Raw genomic sequence first — 21731 nt, forward strand, 5'->3', positions numbered from 1 at the left:
GCCAACGCAGCCGCAGCAGCAGCAGCAGCTTCACCAAATAATTCCTCTTGCAGTAGTAGAAGTAGGAGGTAGTGGTAGCATTAAGTACATCCCTGGGCAGCAACAAAGTTTAACCTTTGACACCGTCCACCTTGGATGCGTGGAGCTACCTCCCCGTTGTTGTCCCCTCGTGTCTGTTTTTTTCCACTAAATCGTTGGTTCAGGACGATGCGCTCTGGGAGTTTAATGAACCCTACGGGAGCACATTCCAACATCACAGCCCCCACAGTTTGGCAGCCACGCCACGCCACCCTTTGTTGGTTGCAAGTTATGAATTCACAGCCATAGATGTTGCATTGAATATGCTTTTTTTTTATTAGATTTTTTTTGCAGAAGAACGTTGGGTAACAAAACGCAACCGCGTGCGAATAATCCACCAGGTGTATGTACCTGACCTGTCCTGATTGATGGGCGGAGGGGGAGACAGGACACTGCGGAGCATTGAACTATTATTTTTAAAAGATGTTTGGCTAGCTGTGTATCACCCCTTTGTCAGGCAATGGCCCCGGCAAAAATCAGGTTGCAGAATCCCTTGGGAAATCACGTCGCCTGTTGTTCTTGGGATTATAAGATGCTCTGCAAGGAATAGAGATGCAACCCCAAACGTGTCTCCCCGATGTCAATAACGTGATATAAATCTAGTCAAAGATCAAAGATCCCCCGTATAGCCTTAACAGACTGTAGGGGCAAGTGCTGTTAGCGAGCACCTATGAAGGCCAGAACGGTACACGAGGGGGTGGGTGGCCAGCACCATGCCCGACCGCCTTTGTCTCCCTAGTGGCAATGTTTACACACCGCACCAGGTGCTCATTTGAGGCTGAGTCGATCTAGGGGAGGCCCGGGACCGGTTCAGATAATCGTCACTGGTGTTGGCCGTGAGCGGGAATCGAACTCGTGTCGCCAGGTTCATAGCGCAGCGCGCTAACCGCTGCACTATCGCTCCCCACCTATCAGATTGTAGGATTCCAGCCCCAACTTTTGTTTAAAATAATCATCATCACGATCCATGGGCAGATAGTCCGTCGGTGTCCACTGCACATTTCGTCTTTTGTTTCCACTTACCTCTCTTGCACCAATGTGTTCAAGTAGTGCCACATCTTGCTGGCAACCAATCTCTGATGTCTTCAAGCCATCCTCTCCTAAGTCTCCCTCTGTTTCCGGTTCCTCCTAGTTTTCCCGAACAACACACTTTTAATTTTCCTTTAAAATAAAGAGTTGGAAAAAAAAATCTCCGTACGATAATCCGGCGATAAGAGTAATAAATGGGCCTCTTCATCCACGCTAGTAACGCACGTCTTAAATATTCCCTGTGAAGAATGTTCAACGCACGCCACTGAAACCGATTGTGTGTTTGCAATTCTCCCCAAAGCTGGAATAAGCCAAATTAAGTGAAGAGGAAAAAAAACCCCAACATTTAATGAGATTGGATTTTTTTGTTTTGTTTTATGCAGTCATAGCGACTGGACTGAGGCCATCATCGGGTCACTCCGCTTGAGATCCCAGTTAAATCGATTGGAGCTCAGGGTCTCAGCGGTGCCAGCTCAGAGCTTCTGACCCCCCCCCCCGAACCACCCGCGCCACTTCCCGTGTGAGATTTAAATGGGACACTCAAACCCCACCTCGGCATGGTGTTTTGACGAGTCTCAAGTTAACACACGGTGCGCAGAAATTGCATCGTCCATTATCGAGCAATTACAATTTGACAGCAGTTTGAGCTAGATTTAAAACATTTTTATTTGGCCAGGTAAGTCCTCCTGAGCTTTATTGCTCTGTTTCAGAAGCGACCTGGCCACATGATAGCTCAACAAAGTGGCTTTTGTGAAAATTTGTAGCAGCCTAATACTCTGAAATGCACGTTTCTAAATGTGTCGGCAAAAACTGGAGAACCCGGAAAAAAATTTACGTGACCACGTGGAGAACATGCAAACTCCAAACATAGAGGGATCAGGGTCTGGATCGAACTCACAACCTCTTGTATACCAGGAGAGGTAGTTAACATCTCGCCACCAAGATGATGAATGTCCTCAATGGTCCCCCGTACAGCCATTAACAGGTTGTTAGGGCAGGTGCTGTTCGCGAGGCCGGCTCTGCAACACCCCGCCAAGCCACCTTTGTCTCCCCAGTGCTGTTGTTTTCACACCGCTGAAAGTTTCGTGTACAGCGAAACCCCTTCTGTTCGTACAGATGCCGAGAGGCCTGTGATTGAACATTGGGAAGGAGTGTGACCCAGTTTGGCGAGTGTAGTAGTTAAAGGGTTCGTGCGACCGTTGTGGCGTGGACGATATGGGCAGCGGGGGAGGGCAGTGGAGCAAAAAAATAATCCATCGGCGTAGTGTAAATATGTTGAACTTCTTTCGCACAGTACGTAGCCAACCGTGCTAATTGGAGGTGCGTGGGAAGGACAACAAACTAAACTAGAAAGAAGTCAAAAAGAAATTAGTTTTCAATCTAGACAATTTAAAAGTCCATAGCCCCAGTGACTTCTTAATATCGGAAGGAAGAGCGTTCCAGACGGCCGCAGAAGCGCATCTGAAAGCGCCATGTGATGCGGTGACCGTCTTTGTGCGATGGCTATGCTCCCACGTCTATGCTCCCCAACCCGCACTGACCAGAGCTTCGAAGTATGGTCAAATATCCCCACAACCTGCGTGGCGTAGGTAGGCCCTAATCCGCCAGTGAGTTTGCACAAGGTTTATGCGTGTGACTTTGGGAAACACACACACACCAAGGCTGTAAATGATTAGGGTTAGTGCTGTTTTTGTTTTTTTACAATAAATCTAATTCTAAATGGTAACGCAGTGAAACGCATTGGACATTGACTTTTCAAATATTGTTATTTTTTATTATTCAAATCTCCCTCCCCCCTCCCCTTGTGATTAAATTCAGGAATCGATTTTATCTTTAAACGTTGTGATGGATGTAGCGGCATCTAGTGGCTGGAAGGGCCATCACGTGAAAACCTTGACGAGAACACATTGATAGCTACACTTGCGATTCGATGTGCGGTATCGCGAGTTTGGGAATCGACGTCGACCGGTGCAGCGGTACCGCGGTACCGCGACACCCATGACAAACAAACACTGCCATGGTGCTTCAAAAAGCCAAGTTTTGAAGAGTTTGCTGTGCGAATCGCTGAGATGTTCCCGCAGACTTGTTATGTTCCCGTAGACTTCTTATGCAAGTATCTATTCGCGAATGGTTTTGATAAGACGCACGGGATTGCTGAGATGTCTAAAACAGATTCACGCTTGGCTCCTCATCTCCGCCTGTTTTCTCTCTCTCGCTCGCTCTCTCGCTCTCTCTCGCATACCTCCGACATGATGCCCACTGCTATCGTCCATGATTTATGTCATCGGCGCCTCGCGACTTCAAACGGGGGCCGCTGATCTATGCCCTCTGATCAAGAAGAATTCCTTGTCTTGGCAAACCTTTGTTGTTGTGCGTGTGTGTGTATGTGCTCTCTGCTCTGTCTCCCTTTCTGCTCTTTCTTTGCAAGTTGAGGCAATCTCTGGGAGGAAAGGATGCCCGTGTCTTTATCCTTCCTTGCTTCTTTCTGTGCTAGGCCTGAGCAAGGTACAGTTTCCACTCATGTGTTCTTTGCCCCCCCCCCCCCCCCCCGGGCCTTCCATTCGTGCCGATGTACGCGCGCCTCCGTTGGCAGAGCACGTTTAGGAAAATGGTCGTTATTGCATTTCACACATCAGGGATTACATTTAAAGTAATGTTTACTCCTATGATAATTAAATCTCATCTTAAGTTACTTTGCATGCCTACGTATAAAACTCCTCGCGCAGAAATTAATGATTTGAATATAACGTCACGCGCTTGATGAGTAAAATAGGTTTTGTGAAAAAAAAAACTGAGCAAAATGTTTGTTGCTCACCGACACATTCATAATATTACCGTATTCTTCATATTGTGAGACACTCTGGAAAGTACGACACACAGTATCTCGCGCCGTTATTACATAAATCTGATCGTGCGCGCACACCGACCGGTTTCTAAGACACACCTCCCTCCCCCACCCCAACTGCTTAAAAATGCAGCGGACAAAAAGTGCGTCGTTTATAATCGGGAGAAAGCGGGAATGCATAGGGCTGGTCGCCAACACATCAGGGGCCCAATTCACATCGCGGCTGAACCTTGTTCTGATCGATCATTGTTGATGGAAAAAACGGGCAACGTTCCCGTGACACATCTGACGACGAAAATGAACACTCTCCATTCGCGAATCGGGCCCTTGATGTGCGCGGCTCTGAGCTTTGCTTACGCCCCCCCAACTCTGCCTGCCACCCCCCCCGCCCCCGTCCTGTCATGCACGCCCGCACTGCCCCTAGAAACGCAAATCACGCGAGAAGCTTCCGTGCGCCGGAGTGGGAGGGGGTGGCGTGCGCGCGTCCACGTCCATGTCCACGTCCATGTCTATGTCCGTGTGAGTGTGAGTCCACGCACGTGACACCGCGGCTTCTGTGTGTGGCGCTGCACTTTCAGGCCGAGACGGCCGCCAACAGAATCTGCAAGGTGCTGGCTGTCAACCAGGACAATGAGCGGCTCATGGAGGATTACGAGCACCTGGCCAGCAACGTGAGTCCCGCGCCGTGCGCGGCCTCCTCGCTGTATACGGGAACACGGGGGACGCGCGGGCGCTTATGTGTGGCGTCGGTAGAGAGGGGGACAATGGAGTCCCGCTTGTTCAATCCTCGACTCTTGGCAGAGAAGTGCCACTCTTGTGGACCGACGACAAAGAGAAAACTAAACTCCACGCATTCGTCCATAACAAGTCAAGTCAATGTTATTTTTGTTCACGTACGCACGGGCCCCTTTGTGGCACAGGTCTGCCACTCAGAGCAGAGCGGCTCCGCGTGTGCGTGTCACTCACGAACGCGTCGAACTCTCTTGTGCGTGTGCAGCTGCTGGAGTGGATCAACCGCACGATCCCGGTGCTGGAGGACCGCAACACGCAGAACAACATGCCGGCCATGCAGGGCAAGCTGGAGGACTTCCGCGACTACCGCCGCGTGCACAAGCCGCCCAAGGCGGGGGACAAGTGCCAGCTGGAGATCAACTTCAACACGCTGCAGACCAAGCTGCGCCTCATGAACCGCCCCGCCTTCATGCCCTCCGAGGGCAAGCTCGTGTCGGTGAGCGCCGGGCACGGGGGTTTAACATTTTTTGGACTTTGTGTACGTATGGACTTTGTGTATGTATTAATGTGTGTTGAACCTCTTTCACACCGTACGTAGCCGTGCTGATCTGAGGTGCGGGGGAAGGACAATAAACACAAAAAATCAGTTCCAAAGACATGAGTTTTCGATCTAGATTGCTGGATATACTGTGCCGATGAGTCCTAATTGTGCCGAAACCGGTCCACAGTTCGTCTATCGCTGCATCATTGCCGCTGTCAGTTGGGTCACATTTGGTTGCATTTTATGTTGATAGCAACCTAAAGCAAGGTGACCACAATGCACTTGTTCAGGAAATACGAATTGGTTTGTTCTAAACGAATGAGTTTTAAATTTAGAAAAAGAGTGGCGTGACAGTATATGACGTCACTTACATTACATCACTTTCACAAGCACGAAGACACATTCGGTTATTACATCACATAAATGGTCCAAAAACTATGAAACGGTCCTTTAATGTCCAAAATTCTTGGAAGCCTGAACTCTTCAAATCTTAAACTCATCCCTCGGGTGTACTCTACATAACGGCGTGAGAATCCTGTGGACATCGCGGAGCCAGCGACCGACGCGACCGTTGATCCCCCTCCGCCCGTGTTTTTGCCGCGTGGCGCAGGACATCGGGAACGCCTGGTCGCACCTGGAGCAGGCGGAGAAGGGCTACGAAGAGTGGCTGCTGAACGAGATCCGGAGACTGGAGCGATTGGACCACTTGGCCGAGAAGTTCCGGCAGAAAGCCAAGATCCACAAGTCGTGGACTGAAGGTATGGAGAGCGCGCGCCGGAGATCCAGATCGCTCGCTGAGTGACCAAATGCCAGCTTCACGGTGTTAATTAATTTAATTATTTGGCATGGAATGAGTCGTGGATTGACGATGCTGCTGATGCTGTTGCTGGTAATGATGACGATGATGCAGATGATGATGCTAGTGGTTACGCGCTCACTAGAAAGCAGTAGGTATAGGATGATGACTGGTGCTCAGGCAAGCAGCAGATGCTGCAGCAGAAGACGATGCTGCTGATGATTCTGATGATGCTTATGATGATTCTGATGATGATGCTGATAATAATGATGATGCTGATAATAATGATGATGCTAATGACGCTGATGACTGGGGCACGCAGGAAAGCAGCAGATGGTGCAGCAGGATATGATGCTGATGATGATAGTGATGATGCTGATGATGCTGATACTGATGCTGATACTGATGCTGATGATGCTGATGATACTGATGATGCTAATGATGACTGGTACTCGCAGGCAAGCAGCAGATGCTGCAGCAGAAGGACTACGAGTCGGTGTCGCTGGCGGAGCTCAAGGCTCTGCTGAAGAAGCACGAGGCGTTTGAGAGCGACCTTGCTGCTCACCAGGACCGCGTCGAGCAGATCGCAGCCATCGCCCAGGAGCTCAAGTAAGTCATGGGCATGCCCCGGTGATGCTGCCGCCACCGCCCACCCCCTTGGGGATCGTGCCTCACGGGCGGGCGGGTTTAGCCGCGTGCTCGCATCTCCTCTCGCGGCCCTGAAGGTCGCGGGTTTCGGCAGCCAACGGTGCGTGTGTACTTGTGTACGTTGAACTTCTATACAATGGACTTGATAGACCAGTCTCTGATGGGAACTTTGGTAAGAATGTTACGATTCTCCCCCAATCGCGATTCAGTTTGCCACCACCGATGACCAATTGTATGTATGTTGAACTTCTTTTGCACCGTACGTAGCCAACCGTGATAATCGGAGGTGCGCGTGCTATCCGGAGGCTCATGGTGGGGAGGTGTGGATTGTGAGCCGATTGTAAATCGCACCGTGCGTCGGCACAGTTATGCTGCGCCGCTCTGTGAGAGCTGAGCTGGGACTGATGGAGCCGTTTACCCAACCATCACCCCCCCCCAACCTTCTCGCGCCTCCACTCCCCCCCCACCCCCCCCGTGCAGTGACCTGAACTATCACGACGTGGCGAGCGTGAACAACAAGTGCAAGGAGATCTGCGACGAGTGGGACGACCTGGGCGAGTGGACTCAGACGCGCAAGGATTCTCTCGAGGCAAGGCTCGCTCGCTCTAGCTGGCTTGCTCGCCCACTGTTTCAGCAGACACCACACCGGGGCATGGCCACGTCTCAGAGTTGAGAAGCCGCAGCAGTATATGGCAGACGCTACCCAGACAGAGTTTCTCGACAATAGACTGACTGGTCTCTGGTGAGGTCTTTAGTCTATAGACAAAGAGCTCTCTGGTGGGGTCTCTAGACAGTAGACTGACCGGCCTATGATAGTCTTTAGGCGATAGACAACAGATCAGATTGGTAATGATTAATAATTGCCACTGATTCGAGCCATGGCTGGCAATTAAATTCAGGTCATCAGATTCGTCATGTATTGTGCCACCGTTCCCCAGTTGTATGCACAAAGACAAAGATCACCTGCATAGCCTCATCAGACTACTAGGGCAAGTGCTGTTAACGAGCACCTCTTTCAGGCTGGAACGGCACACGAGAGGGGGTGGGTGGCCAGTACCACACCCGACCAACCTTTATCTTGTATTGATGTTTTCACACCGCACCAGGTACTCATTTAAGTCTGAGGCTCAGGACCAGTTCAAATATGCCACTATTATTGGTCATGAGTGGGAATCACACTCTGGTCGTCAGGCATGTATGTTGTACTTATTTCGCACCATACGTAGCCAACCGTGCTAATCGTAGCTGCGGGGGAAAGACGACAAACTAAACGCAAAAAGCAATTCTATAGAAGTGAACTTTCGATTTCGGCTCGTAGCACAGTGCGTGAACCACTGCGCTGCCAAAGCCACGCAAGGACAAAGACACACACGCACGCTGTGAGTTTGCGGGACCCAGCAATCACACGTAATCTCCTCCTCCTGTGTGCCTTTCCAGAGGACGGAGAAGGTCCTGGAGACCATCGACCACCTGTACCTGGAGTTCGCCAAGCGCGCTGCGCCCTTCAACACCTGGATGGACGGCGCTGCGGAGGACCTGCAGGACATGTTCATCGTGCACACCATCGACGAGATCCAGGTGCCGTCGCGGCGCCGCGCCACCTTGTACAAGAATCAGAATATTTGTTCACGCTGGAGGAATCCAATGGGGCTATGAAGCTCTTTTTCACAGATGTCCAGTAGGCGCAGGTCAGGACGTTACAATAACAACATCAACCCTTTCCCGTTTTCGAGAGGTCTGCAAGTCGCCGGGCGTGGGTCCCCTTCACCGCCTGAATCTCGCAACGTGCGAGCGGTTCGGCGTTAATTTTATTTAAGAGAAGCATAGCGCCGTTTATTTTTAAAAGACTTTCTTTGTACTCTACTCGCCGCAGAGAACTGCGGCATCGTGACCGCGCTCTGCAATAGCTAGCGCCAAATTGTTGCCACAAGCCCAGAGTGAGTTTGGAGATTTCGCACATCTCCATGACTCCACCAACCCTCGTTTCCAACATGCCGGATCACAGGCGTGTGCGTCACCTTGGTGTAGGGCTTTGCCATCCCTCGGCTGGCTTCGGAGGTCAGAGTACACGCGCTGAGCTGGCAAGGCTGAGAACCTGGGTTTGAATCCAGGTTTTAGCCACCCTGTGACTAAACCGGGTTCTCGAGTGTAGCGGGTTGATGGTCTCATACCGATCGCGAATCGTGTTGGATTTGGTTCTGCACTTGATTTGGCAAAATGTAATCACTTAAGAATTAAAATGTTGGTCTGACCGTCGGGTGATAAAACATGATTCTCAGTGGCACAGTGGGTAGGCAAGTGCTGCCCTCTATTGCGTGGACCACAAGTCACTCGAAGGGATCCCAGAGGTAGCTCTATGATATCCACTTCTGTGGGCTGTCCTCTTCACACTGCTGTGCGAGAGTTCTGAATGAACACTTCGTCTCTCATGGCGTGAATCTTATGGCACGGGAGCAATCGGTTGAGCCGAGCGTGGCCTGTAATCCAGCACTGTGGAGGTAGCGAGGGTTGGTGGATCACCACACAAATGTTGCCAAACTCCCTTCCGGTGGGCGTCGGGGTCCCATACCCTGGTTCGCCAGTTTAAGGCGGTCGAGCAAATGTGGGATTCGTCCGAAATGTGTTGCACCCTCACACTTGTGGGTTTTCTCTGGGCGTTCTGGTTTCCTCCCACATGTAAAACACTCCTTAATTGGTTGAAAGCACCTTAACATATATATGACATGATATATAGAGGACCGCAGAGCTTGGGCGATTGCTGACAGCGCCTGGCTGCTGCCCTTCCCGCTTGTCTGTGGTTCCTCGTTTTCTCCGGGAACGAGCGAACCGTGTGTGCAGTGGTGGCACGTTACACGTTTTTTAAATTACATTAAAACATCGACAATGTTTTTACTTCGTGCGTGTGTTGCTGGCTTTGAACAATTTGTGATAATTATAAATTACGAATGGCCATTAAATACGTGCACACGAGACATCCCAGCCCATTTAGAGCCAAAAATGTAATTTAACCCGCAGTTGAGTACACGGTTTAAGGAGCAGTGATTGTTACAGATAGCAGTTGGCACGTATACATCTTTTTGTTGAAATTATTAGCGAGGAAAAAGAAAAAAAAGCACATTTATTTTCGTAACTTTTACCCGCCACGCGTGGTCCCGACAAGCGCCAGTGGTCCGCTCTGGGCGCAGCGACTAAGCACCACTCCGTGTGCATTGCAGGGGCTGATCACGGCTCACGAGCAGTTCAAGGAGACGCTGCCGGAAGCCGGGAAGGAGAAGGACTCCATCATGGGCGTCCAGAACGAGATCCAGCAGGTGGCCCAGACCCACAACATCAAGCTGAGCGGACAGAACCCCTACACCGTGGTCACCCCACACGACATCTCCAGCAAGTGGGACAGGGTAAGCGCGCGTGCACCACTCGTGTTGTTACCCCCCCCCACCCCTCCATGACCGGCACGACACGAATGGCGACAGCCCTCGGTTAGCACGGTTGGCTACGTTCTGTGCAAAAGTAGCTCACCCGTACGTACGTACGCGCAAACGTCATGCGCGATTTTATTTACTTTAAGCGTAAAACACCCAAGCGGAGTGCCGTGTTACACGTTCAGCAGCGGCGGCCACGACCGTCGCAAGCGCCCTCCGACGCTCACCCCCCCTCACCCCCGCGTGGCGTGCGCATGCAGATGAAGCAGCAGGTGCCGATACGCGACAACGCACTGCACGACGAGCTCATGAAGCAGCAGGCGAACGAGAAGCTGCGCAAGCAGTTCGCCACGTCCGCCAACACGGTGGGGCCCTGGATACAGACCAAGATGGAGGTAAGGGCAGAGTCAAGCAAGCTTGTCTGTGCATCGAAATTAACTCGGGCCTCCTCAAAAATCACCGTGGCTTGTGTGGCCACCCCCCACACTGAATCCCTCTGTCTCTCGATCTCAGTCAACTCAAGCCTCCCATCAATCACATGGCTTGTGTGTTGACGACCTCCACTCTGAATCTCTCCCCTCTCCCACCTATGAAAACAGACGCTGCCCCGTCCAGCTCACTTCTGTTCCCTGCTTCCTTCTCTCTCTCCCCCTTTTCCCAGCCCTCTCATCATCACCCTCTGATCCCTCGCACCTCCGATTATTAGCACGGTTGGCTACACACGGTGCGAAATAAATTCAGCGTACATATAAACATACATCCCTTTCATCTTGGCCTGTTTATTCCTTCTCCCCTTCCTCCTCTCCTTTTTGCCTGGCGTTCATTCCTGCTGCTCATCTTGAACGGTGCCCTCTTTGTTGTCGCTCCTTTTCCCGTGGTGCGCCACGGGGTAATAATGCTCCCGTACGCTTACGCAGGAGGTAGCGACACTCCGAGTTGCGGGTAGTAGTGCCGTGGATAAAGAGGAGGTCTCTAGTCATGGGGCAGAGCACTCATGTCCAGTGGCGCAGCCGGCCTTGTCCAGCGATGAAAATTCCACATTACCATTGCGGGCGACTGTCGGTGTGACAACCATTGGATTTTCTATAATGGTACTGTCCATAGCACGAGTCCTGGGGAGGGATATAATCAATCGAGTTTGACCCCGAGCCGACCCAGGGTATTAACTCGCGCCTTTCTTGATTGCGAGATGTGCATTCTCACCCACAGCTCCCAATCGGCCATAATTTGAGCAATTGGCGTGGGAAAAAAAAACAATTTCTGAGCAATTGTGCCAAATGCATTGGGTCCGCCTTGTGGCTTGGTTCGATTGCGTGTGTAGTTGCTGTAATTAATTGACATTTCACTAGTTATGGGGTGATGTTGGTAGGGTTAGGCTATTCTACAAAAACAATGCTGCATATTCTTACATGTTACATTGTCTGCAAGGGACGAGATGCATTCTAAGGCAACAACGCAGGGACGTGAATTCTTTGGCCTCAGTCCACTTGCAGTGGTAATTGGTGGCGTTGCAACTCGCCCGCCCGTGCGGTTATAATTTCCCGTGGCTTGGGAAGAAACGAAAGACTGCATTTAAAGGTGATGAGGGCTTCAAAATTTCAAACCATTTTTTGCCCTGTAATTTTCACACGGGGGCATTTAACGTTTTGTAAGCGTGGGTTCATTTTGAGTTTCTCTTTCATCACTTTAAGCAATCCAAGCTGAAGTGTGTCCATACACACGAAGAATGTGTGGTGATTACACTAACAGTGAATTAGACCACATCGCCCCCTATCCTGGGATCCTTCCACAAGCTCCCAACCCAACCTTAAGCCAACGACAAGATCGCCCTCACTATCTTTGAGATACTCCATTATTTACTTTCCCCTGCCTTCCTTATCCTGTCTAATCTTACCCTTCTCCCCTCCACACATGCTCTCACATCTCATCTCACTCTAATGCCCTCCACATGTCCTCACCTTCAGTAATCCGCAACCCCCGATTAAACACGGTTGGCTACGTGCGGTATGAAAGAAGTTCTACATATATAATCAAGTCATTGCAAAACCCCTCTATCAAACTCTGGGTCAGTGGAAAGTTACTCATTCTCGGCTACCATCGTAGTCTGGAATGCCCTTCCCCCAGCCATCCTTTCTGCTAACTCCCTGCCCCTGTTCATGTCCAGGCTCAAGACCTTCCTCTTGTCCTCTGCCTATGGCTTCTCTTCTCCAAAGTGTTATAATCGAACACCTTACTTTAGAGCATATGTGTATAATAATAAGGATAGATTTTACACTTTCTGGAAATAAAACACTTGTTAAGATGTTCAAACACCAAATAGAAACCCTTTGCAAGGAATCATGGGACCAAAAAAAAAGTTGCCATGATACATCTGTATCCCCTCCCTATTTTAGGTGGTTCCATTGAAGGCATGTGCCCCGTGTCTGGGTAAGAATGCAGTGTGAATCCTATTGCATTGCGCGTGTGGGTTGGAAATATTTGGTTTATTGAATCAAATCTACCCACGGTGTAGCAAGGCCATAATTATAATATATATTGGGGGGGGGACATCCCCCCCCCGCAATATTCAAATATGCTCAAAATGTCCCCCCCAATGTATTACTATAAAATAGATTTCTGTTTATATGATTGTGGTTATGGTTGTACTTTATTAATCCTTAATCTCTGCCATTACATACAATGAAACAAGAAAAGGTCAAAAAGAAAAAACAGAGCAATGTAATACAATACACCATTAGACATTATTGTAAAAAATAAATAAAAAAGTACATCCATTGTGTTAGTGACTTTTTTATATTTTAGGCAGGAAATTCGTTTTCAAATTTGGATTTTTTTTCTGGGGGGGGGGGGGAGCCCAGACCCCCTGGAAGATTTGGTCCCCCCCAATGTTGACTCCATGGCTACGGCCTTGCGGTGTAGTACAGTGCTCAGTTGCTGAAGCAAGATCTGCATTCCATTGCTGGTTTACATAAGAATTAGCCACGGGCCATCGCCTGTCGAGATTCTCACGTGGCCGGGAATCGCGTGCTGTGGCACGTTTAATCGCAGCCCCGCCACGAGGCACACGGTACTCCTGGAAGAGAAATGCGCGCTTGCTTGACGCTACGAGAATGAACAGATTCAAGCGTCAGGTTACACGTTTGCGGTGCATTTGACCACACTTCTGCTCTACTATCCGAACGCCACTGGCTCCCTGTCAACTATCGTTGTACGTTTAAATGTCTCACTCGAGTCTTTTGATCCCTCCACGGTCTTGCTCCAGCTTATCTTGCTTTAATCGTCTGTCCTATTCCGTCCTCTATGCGCCCAGTCTCTACTGTCCCTCTCTTCCTCACCCTGCGCCCAGTCTCTACTGTCCCTCTCTTCCTCACCCTGCGCCCAGTCTCGCTCTCTTTCCGTTGCTCTTCTTGCTCCCACTCGCTGGAACCAACTGCGACTGCACATGAAACAATAATCTTCACTAACCTGCTTTTGATCCTCGCTTAAAACAACCCTCATCTCTTCTCCCCTGCCTATCCTGCTACTCTTACTCCCTGCCCCCTCCGTCCCCTAGCTACAACCAGGGCTACCCCTATCACTACCCCAACCTCTGCCCCTAACACTACCCCTACCCCAATCACTAACCCTATCACAACCCCAACCCCTATCACAACCTTGATCACTACCCTAACCCCTATCACTACCCCAACTCCTCCTTAACCTCTCCTGCCTGTCTCATAACTGTCACCATTACGACACAACCACTTTTAATTACCCCACAATTTATCTCAACCACTATCATCTTATGTACAATTTTACAATTGCTGTAAAGGGCATCAGAGTAAGGCGCTGTGTACATCTACACAAGATAAGATAATGCAGTGGCCCCGTGTGTTTGTAACTGACCTGCATAGTATTGTTATGCACGAAAACAATTATAAAAGATGCACTTGAAAAACAAATATTAGCGGTGACTTCCTAGTCTTACGAGCATGGGGCACAAACATTTTCAGAGCGATGTGGTGGGTAAGTGGCAGTCGGATTATACTCGATGATACATCAGGCATAGTGAAGATAGGGCCAATAATAATAGTCAGTCAGATGACTGACTGACATTTATACAAACATACTCTTTGGTCCTTTCTGTAAAGTCACGTGACTTTATTTAATTTTCTACCTACGTGACTTTACCGAAAGAACCAAAGAGTATGGATTCCTACAAATACAAGTTAAAAAGAAAAAAAACTATTTGTTGGGGAGCTTCTTGAGAAAGTGCTTTCAATTCCGTTCCTGAAGAAGCTCTCGACGAGCGGGGGCGGAACGTTGGACATCGTACCGAACCACGCTCTGCGCAACCCGACAGCAATGACGGATAGCTACTCCGCAGCACAACCGCGTCGTGAGCACTGCGTCGGAACGCTCTGACGGCACGCGCGTGCTCCCTCCGCATTCCTCGCGCAGGAGATCGGACACATCTCCATCGAGATGCACGGCACGCTGGAGGACCAGCTGAACCAGCTGAGGAAGTACGAGCAGAACATCATCAACTACAAGCCCAACATCGACAAGCTGGAGAGTGAGCACCAGCTCATCCAGGAGGCGCTCATCTTCGACAACAAGCACACCAACTACACCATGGAGGTGAGGACCGCTCACTCGCTCACCACGCACACCGCGTACATCACGCTCACCACGCCAACTACACCGTGGAGGTGAGGACCGCTCACTCGCTCACCACGTACATCTCGCTCACCACGCCAACTACACCGTGGAGGTAAGCACATCACGCTCACCACACACATTACATACTCCACAAGTGCATCACACATACCATGCCTACAGCGTACACTGTCCACCGCGTTTACATTTAAGAATGTATTCCTCTTTGTGGGTTTCTTTTGGCTAATTTGCATTGCATGTCACATTTGTTTTGTCTGATCTGTACGGTATTGTTTGTTCCGTTACGCTTTACAGAAGAGTTGTGGATATAACTTGTAAAAAAAAGGAAAATTCACTCTTGTACACATGACTCGATGCACGTATCACACGCTGAGCTGGATTGGCTTCCATTTGCCGAAGGAATACATTATAAGGTCCCACTCATTACACAAAGTGCTTGCCACAAATGAACCACAATACCTTGCTGATCTCGTCCAGGAGCATTAACCATCGCGCAAACTCCGGTCATCCTCGCAGCAGTGGATTTTAGCTCACCATTGAAGAAAGACGGTCACCGCATCGCCCGCTTTCAGATGCGCTTTTGCGGCCATCTGGAAAGTTCTTCCTTCCAATATTAGGAAGCCACTGGAGCTGTGCATTTAAATCGAGATTAAAAACTCATTTCTTTGGAACTGCATTTTGTGTTTAGTTGTCCTTCCCCGGCACCTCCGATTAGCACGTTTGGCTACATATGGTGCGAAAAAAGTTAAATATACATACAGGCGAGTCCGGGAATCGCTATGCGTGTAGACTCGGGCAGAGTGAGTGTTCTTGGTGTGAGCTGCGGGAACTTTTTCTTCTCTGTTTGCAGCACATCCGCGTGGGCTGGGAGCAGCTGCTCACCACCATCGCGCGCACCATCAACGAGGTGGAGAACCAGATCCTGACTCGTGACACCAAGGGCATCAGCCAGGAACAGATGCACGAGTTCCGCGGATCGTTCAACCACTTCGACAAGGTACCTGCGCGTGAGCCTGGCGCTCTCGCCGCAGTCGCGTGGACGCGCCGAGACACGCGGTCGTTTTTCTTTGCCACGATGCTCACGCCAGGCACGAGCGAGCGGCATTCCTCCACGCCTGTGCATTTTAGTCCGGAGCGTAGCGGTCAGCGAGCTGCGCTACGAACCCCTTCAGACACGAGTTCGATTCCCGCTCACGGCTAACACCAGTAACGATTTTCGGAACAAATCCTGGGTTGCCCCTAGGTCGACTCGGCCTCGATTGAGTGCCTAGTGTGATGTGTAAATATCTCCATGAGGTAGGCAAAGGCGGCCGGGCGTGGCGCTGGCCACCTACCTCCTCGTGTGCCTTCGTAGGTGCTCGCTAAAAGCACTTGCCCCAACAGTCTGTCAGAGGTTGCACGGGTGATCTTTGGCTTTGTTAGTCCTATATTGGCTACGTACGGTGCGAAATAAGTTTTAACAAACATGCATATTCACTCGTGCTTTGGTGGTTAAATGCAAATCCGTATGTCTCTGTTTTCCCAGGACCACTCTGGTCTTCTGGCTGCCGAGGAGTTCAAGGCCTGCCTCATCAGCCTTGGCTATGACGTCGGCAACGACCAGCAGGTGGGCCCGGTGGTACATGCGGGAGTAGTTTCTCGCGCGGCGCTGACGATCGCTGTCACATTAAGCGTTCGACTCGCAGTCGGCGGATTGCAAGTTCGCAAAACCTGGTTGGGATGCGCGCGGAGGGGACACTTGTTAGTGTGAAGCGTTGACGAGTTTACGGATGTCACGCAAGACCCCCCCCACTTCCCCCTTCTTCCCTTCTCCTGCAAATGTGCCTCACCCGATCGTTCCCCCCTACGGTGGTAGGACAGCGAGCCCAAGTGTCCTCCAGTCGCTCCCTAACTTGAGGGCGTGTCGCTCCGGGTTCGTTTGTGTGCTCGTGAGCTGCTCTTTGATGTTTGCGTTGCGCATATTGGGTTCTTGAATAAATAAAATAAGAACAAGGGGGCAGGGGTGGGGGGGAATTATGAACAGGGTGGGTGGGTGGAGGGAGGGAATGGCTCCTCGGCTCAAATAATTGAGAGTGCTCAAAGTCCCCAAAATCCCGATGGCATCCGAGTTCAGGGTTTCCCACCTTCACATCGCTGGAGGGTTTTAGAGACTTCGCAGGAGCCACCAGCCACACATTTATTGGAGTGCTGCCTTGAGGTGTGCTTATCATCATCATTGGCATCATCATCGTCATCACCTAATGAGCATGTATCTCTTCACGTGCCTTTGCTCACTGTTCTTCTATTTTCCGTACGAGTTCATATAGAAGGAGCATTTTACTGATTGCTTGCCCAAGTGTCTCTATGCAATTGTTTTTTGACGAATTATGTTGACTTTTTAAAATACACACACGGTGTACTCTTGTCAGGGCAAACGTGAGAAATATTTATTTTATTGTGATTTTTTCCGTGAGATTAAGAATCCTGCTAATAGCTGCAGTTTACCCATTTACCCTCGGGTTGTGTTGCTTTGAAGGACGTTCAGGCAGTGCGGCAAAGATGTGGACTCCTCATAGTTTCCCCCTCACACGTGTGGCTTTTCTCCTGGTTCTTCTGGTTTCCTCCCACTTGCAAACACTCGTTTTTTTTCTATCTACGCGATTTTACCGAAAGAACCATAGAATAAGAATTCTCATTTATTGGCCGATTGCACCATAATATACTAGCTTTACTGCCCGGCTTCGCCCGAGACGTGGATTCTTGTCTTGGATTAATTCACGGCCTACGTGGAGGGTGGGGGGGGATGCGTGACGTCAGCAGGCACGCTGCGTGACGCTGCCGCATGCGGGTGACATCACAGAGGTGACGTCACCGCTCACTTGCCGTGCAAAATATATGCATTATTGCGCCCCCCCCGCCCCCCAAAATACCAAAGTCTATTTTTATGCTTTTTGTATTGTGTACAGTCTGAAAGCTACACACATGCCAAATTTCAAGCTTGTTGCATGTTGGGAAGTATGCTAAACATTTCGAACAGACACACATTCACAAATGTAACTTTTACATATATAGATAGAGGACCACAGCGCTTGGCCAATTGTTGGTAGTGCTGGCTTACCGTGTGGCTGCTGCCTTCCTTTCCCACTCGACTGCGGTTCTTTGCGCCTCTGAGTCGTTCTCGATCTGCCAGAGCGAGCGACGACGCGCGGACACATCGGAGAGTTGTACAACAGTGCCGCGAAAACCGCCAAAGTTTCGCGAGTTTTCTGTGTACCCATAGCTGTGTGTGTCCGTTTGCGTGGGGAGCGGTCGTGTCGCGGTTAGCATGCTGCACGAACCCAGCAACCCGAGTTCGATTCCCGCTCACGGCCATCAACACCAGTGATGATTATCTGAACCGGCCCTGGGCCTCGCCTAGGTCTACTCGGCCTCAAATAAGTACCTAGTGCGGTGTGTAAACATCGCCACTCGGGTGTGGTGTTGGCCACCCACCCCCTCGTTTGCTGTGCCAGCCTTCATAGGTACTTGCTAACGCACTTGCCCCAACAATCTTTTGAGGCTACACGGCGGATCTTTGTCTTTTGTGCATTTGTGTATCACATCACACGTTGGTGTTACTCACCGGGGGGACCTCCGCTGTGCTTGACGTCTGTAGGGTGAGGCCGAGTTTGCTCGCATCATGAACATCGTGGACCCCAACAACTCCGGCTACGTCACCTTCCAGTCGTTCATCGACTACATGACCCGAGAAACGACCGACACGGATACGGCCGACCAGGTCATCGCTTCCTTCAAGATCCTGGCAGGAGACAAGGTCAGTGTTATTATGGTTGTGATGTGCACAATTCCCAAGGAGCGATCGTATGTCCCAAAACGTTTTTCAAAATTAAAATCTCTTGTTGCTTATTCTTAACTGGTTAATAAATGTGTTAAACTGCAGCCCTCCTGGACTTACGATTCAGCTTCTCGTTCTTACCAATGTTTTTCAACGATGAGCAGATTAACTGAATATTTGATTCTTGCACGTGGCAATATGTTCAGGAGCTAAATGGCAGGTCTGCTAGCCACGGTGAGATGGCTTCAGGAGATACATGTCCACGATCATTCGTGAAGATGTGCGCGTCGGCCTGTTGGTGTTTTGACGTGGTAGATGGTTACCCCAGTCTCTTGGAGGAATGTCAAATCCATGAGAACCGGATGCTCTCCGCGTGCGGTATGTAACTCTCCCTCCCCCATCGCAGACCTTCATCACGGCGGAGGAGCTGCGGCGTGAGCTGCCCCCCGAGCAGGCCGAGTACTGCATCGCGCGCATGGCGCCGTACCGCGGGGCTGACGGCGTCCCAGGCGCCCTCGACTACATGTCCTTCTCGACGGCGCTCTACGGGGAGAGCGACCTCTAGGCTCGCGCTCTCGCTCGCACACACACAGACACGTGCACGCGCGCACACACAGACACGTGCACGCGCGCACAGAGATACACGCGGGCTCACGCGCGCTTGCCTACGGTTCGCCAGCATTCGCACACGCATTTGCACGCACGCACACGCATGGCATCGACAGCCGCCATTTGCCGCTAAGTGATGGTGAGGTCACCTCACCGCTTGTGCTGCCAGGTTGGGTGCACTTTGAGGTCGGGTGAAGTGTCGAAAGCCCGCTGGGAGGAAGGTCATGGGATGGACCCAGGCATTATGGGTCATCCCATAACACACTACATACAAATGTATGAACTCGCGCGTATTTTCTGGCACACACACACATACACCTGCGCAAATGCACGGACACACTTACCGCACGCAAGCACAAAGACAAATATTCCCGCCGGTTAGCCTTGTTGACTGTAGGGCTAAGTGCTATTATTGAGCACCTATTATGAAAGGCCCGCATAAATGCATGGACGCATACAAACGCATGGACATGATTTATTCTCAGTCGAGAGCAATACACACTTAGTGCCTGCGCATTTGCAAATCTTTAGCTGATGTAATTGAAAGAGAATAAAAAAAACAATCCAAGCACCTTTTCAAGCACACTGATGGAAGTCACAGGTTTAATATATTCCTAAACCATAGCCAATGCCAGCCTTCCTAAATTTTATTTATCACCACTTGAACACCTGCTCGCAGATTGTTGTATTCTCATGATGTATCTTTATCGAAATGCTAACGGTGCATGTATTGTGTAGAAATCTATACGATTTGGCTTGTGACTGACACCAGTTATTGTAAATTTATATTTGGGACAACGACATCTTGAGCAAATTTATGTGTAGTTTTTCGTCACAACAACACTACCGATCATATTAGCAAATGTTTGGAACGGATTTAGTCCCGATTCGGAGTGCTTCTCAGAGGCTTCAGGCAGCTCATTGGCCGCTTGCCGGGCTGGGCTCAGACAGGAGTGGTTGCTGGGGTGGGGGTCACATTAACCAAATTAAAACGGGGCATTAGCTGTGCTCGTGGTTTTGTATTTTTTTTTCTTCTACTATGCAATGAATTTGAACACTATATATTCAGCTTCACAACGGATTATTCACAATAAACAAAAGTGTGCGCTTGCAGTAAAAATGGGGGGGGGGACACATTGAAATCGAACCGTTGTTTTGTGTGTAGAACACCGTTTTTATGCCAATTATTTTCTTGCTTTACTTTCATACACGATGTACATAGGTGGTGGGACTGACGCACACCGTTTTGGGAGCTCAACTGCTGGTGTCAAGCGTTACCGACGCATTCTTTAGATGTTTTCTTTTCAACTGCTCCACAGTGCTCTTACCTGGTCACGCTCTAAGTGGTTGTTCCACCCAAACCCTAATCGATGGTAATTTTGTTATTTGCAGTCAATACAATCAACTGTAAAATATTGAGCAGTTTTATTTCTTTTAAATAGATTTTTTTTTATCATGGTGACATTGCATGTGGTAAAAAGATGTTGCACTCCTGTAATTTCTGATTCTTTATTAAGGATTTGTCTTTTTTGAGCTTCTTGGGCAACAATTTACTGTAATTGTACTTGCATATCCACAATTAAGAGCATGTGATAGAATCTGACGTATTTTTTTTTGAGTCGTTAAAAAGATTTCTACATGCAATTGCTATCCATAACAATCATGCTCCTTAAACCGTGTATTCAACTGTGGGTTAAATATAATTTTTGGATCAAAACGGGCTGGAATGTCTTGTATGAGCGTACTCGAGTGGACTTTCGTAAGTTATGATTATCACACATTGTTCAAACGGGCAACACGCACGAAATAAAAAAAACATTGTCAATATTAATGTAATAGAAACATGTTTCAACGTGTAACGTGGCACCACCACCGCCACACACTGTTCGAAGATAGAGAACGACTCAAAAGGCCTGAGGATAAACCACAGGGAGAGGGGGGGGGGCATCCACATGAGCCGGCACCAACAATTGCCCAAGCTCTGCCATCCTTTATATAAAAATTGTGCCCTATTGCAGCTTTAATGTGCAATGTGTTGACCCTACTGCAATGTTAAGCACCATAATAGTCAACTGGAATTGTTCTTCCCCCCCCGCACCACCGGTTAGCACGGTCAGCTACGTACGGTGCAAAAGAAGTTCAACATACATTTAATGTTTGATGCTGAAGACTCTGGACTGCACGCACTTCGGATCCTTCACTGCAGACTCAACAGGTTCGTCAATAACACTGGCCTGAAAAGGAAATCGTGCAATAGGTGACGTTTCGAGCAATGGCCCTTCTCAAGTGGGAAGTTTGTCAATGCGGTCATGGCCGGAAAGTGGTCCGAATATTGTTTTTACAGTTACTGAGCAAAAGCCCAGAATGCCAAGTGGCCATCAGCAAATAACTCTGTTAAAAGTATAAAAGATAGCGGTGAATGAGTGTCTTGAATTGAGCAAAGTTATATCAGAACTTGGAAGGGAATTCCCAAGTTGAGCAGTGCAAGGAAATATGGGTGAGACAAAACAGTCGGGTACACCAATAAGTGACGTTCATGGGACAATGACCATAGTAGT

General features: G+C 49.6%; 1 protein-coding gene across 1 annotated transcript in view; it reads left to right on the forward strand.

The window, feature by feature from the left end:
• The window catches only part of LOC144723651 (alpha-actinin-1-like), a 78634-nt gene extending 57744 nt beyond the window's left edge, over positions 1–20890 (forward strand). Inside the window, exons 9-21 of the mRNA XM_078602546.1 lie at positions 4531–4623; positions 4950–5180; positions 5836–5983; positions 6480–6630; positions 7150–7258; positions 8107–8247; positions 9885–10067; positions 10352–10486; positions 14532–14711; positions 15601–15747; positions 16276–16356; positions 18385–18543; positions 18971–20890. Of these exons, the coding sequence (XP_078458672.1) occupies positions 4531–4623; positions 4950–5180; positions 5836–5983; positions 6480–6630; positions 7150–7258; positions 8107–8247; positions 9885–10067; positions 10352–10486; positions 14532–14711; positions 15601–15747; positions 16276–16356; positions 18385–18543; positions 18971–19129 (1917 nt within the window). The 3' untranslated portion in view covers positions 19130–20890. The remainder of the gene's footprint in view (positions 1–4530; positions 4624–4949; positions 5181–5835; positions 5984–6479; positions 6631–7149; positions 7259–8106; positions 8248–9884; positions 10068–10351; positions 10487–14531; positions 14712–15600; positions 15748–16275; positions 16357–18384; positions 18544–18970) is intronic.
• Positions 20891–21731: the final 841 nt, after the last annotated feature.

The sequence above is a fragment of the Lampetra planeri genome, chromosome 18 (genome assembly GCF_965212315.1).
Source record: "Lampetra planeri chromosome 18, kcLamPlan1.2.h2, whole genome shotgun sequence".
Classification (NCBI taxonomy): Eukaryota; Metazoa; Chordata; class Hyperoartia; order Petromyzontiformes; family Petromyzontidae; genus Lampetra; species Lampetra planeri.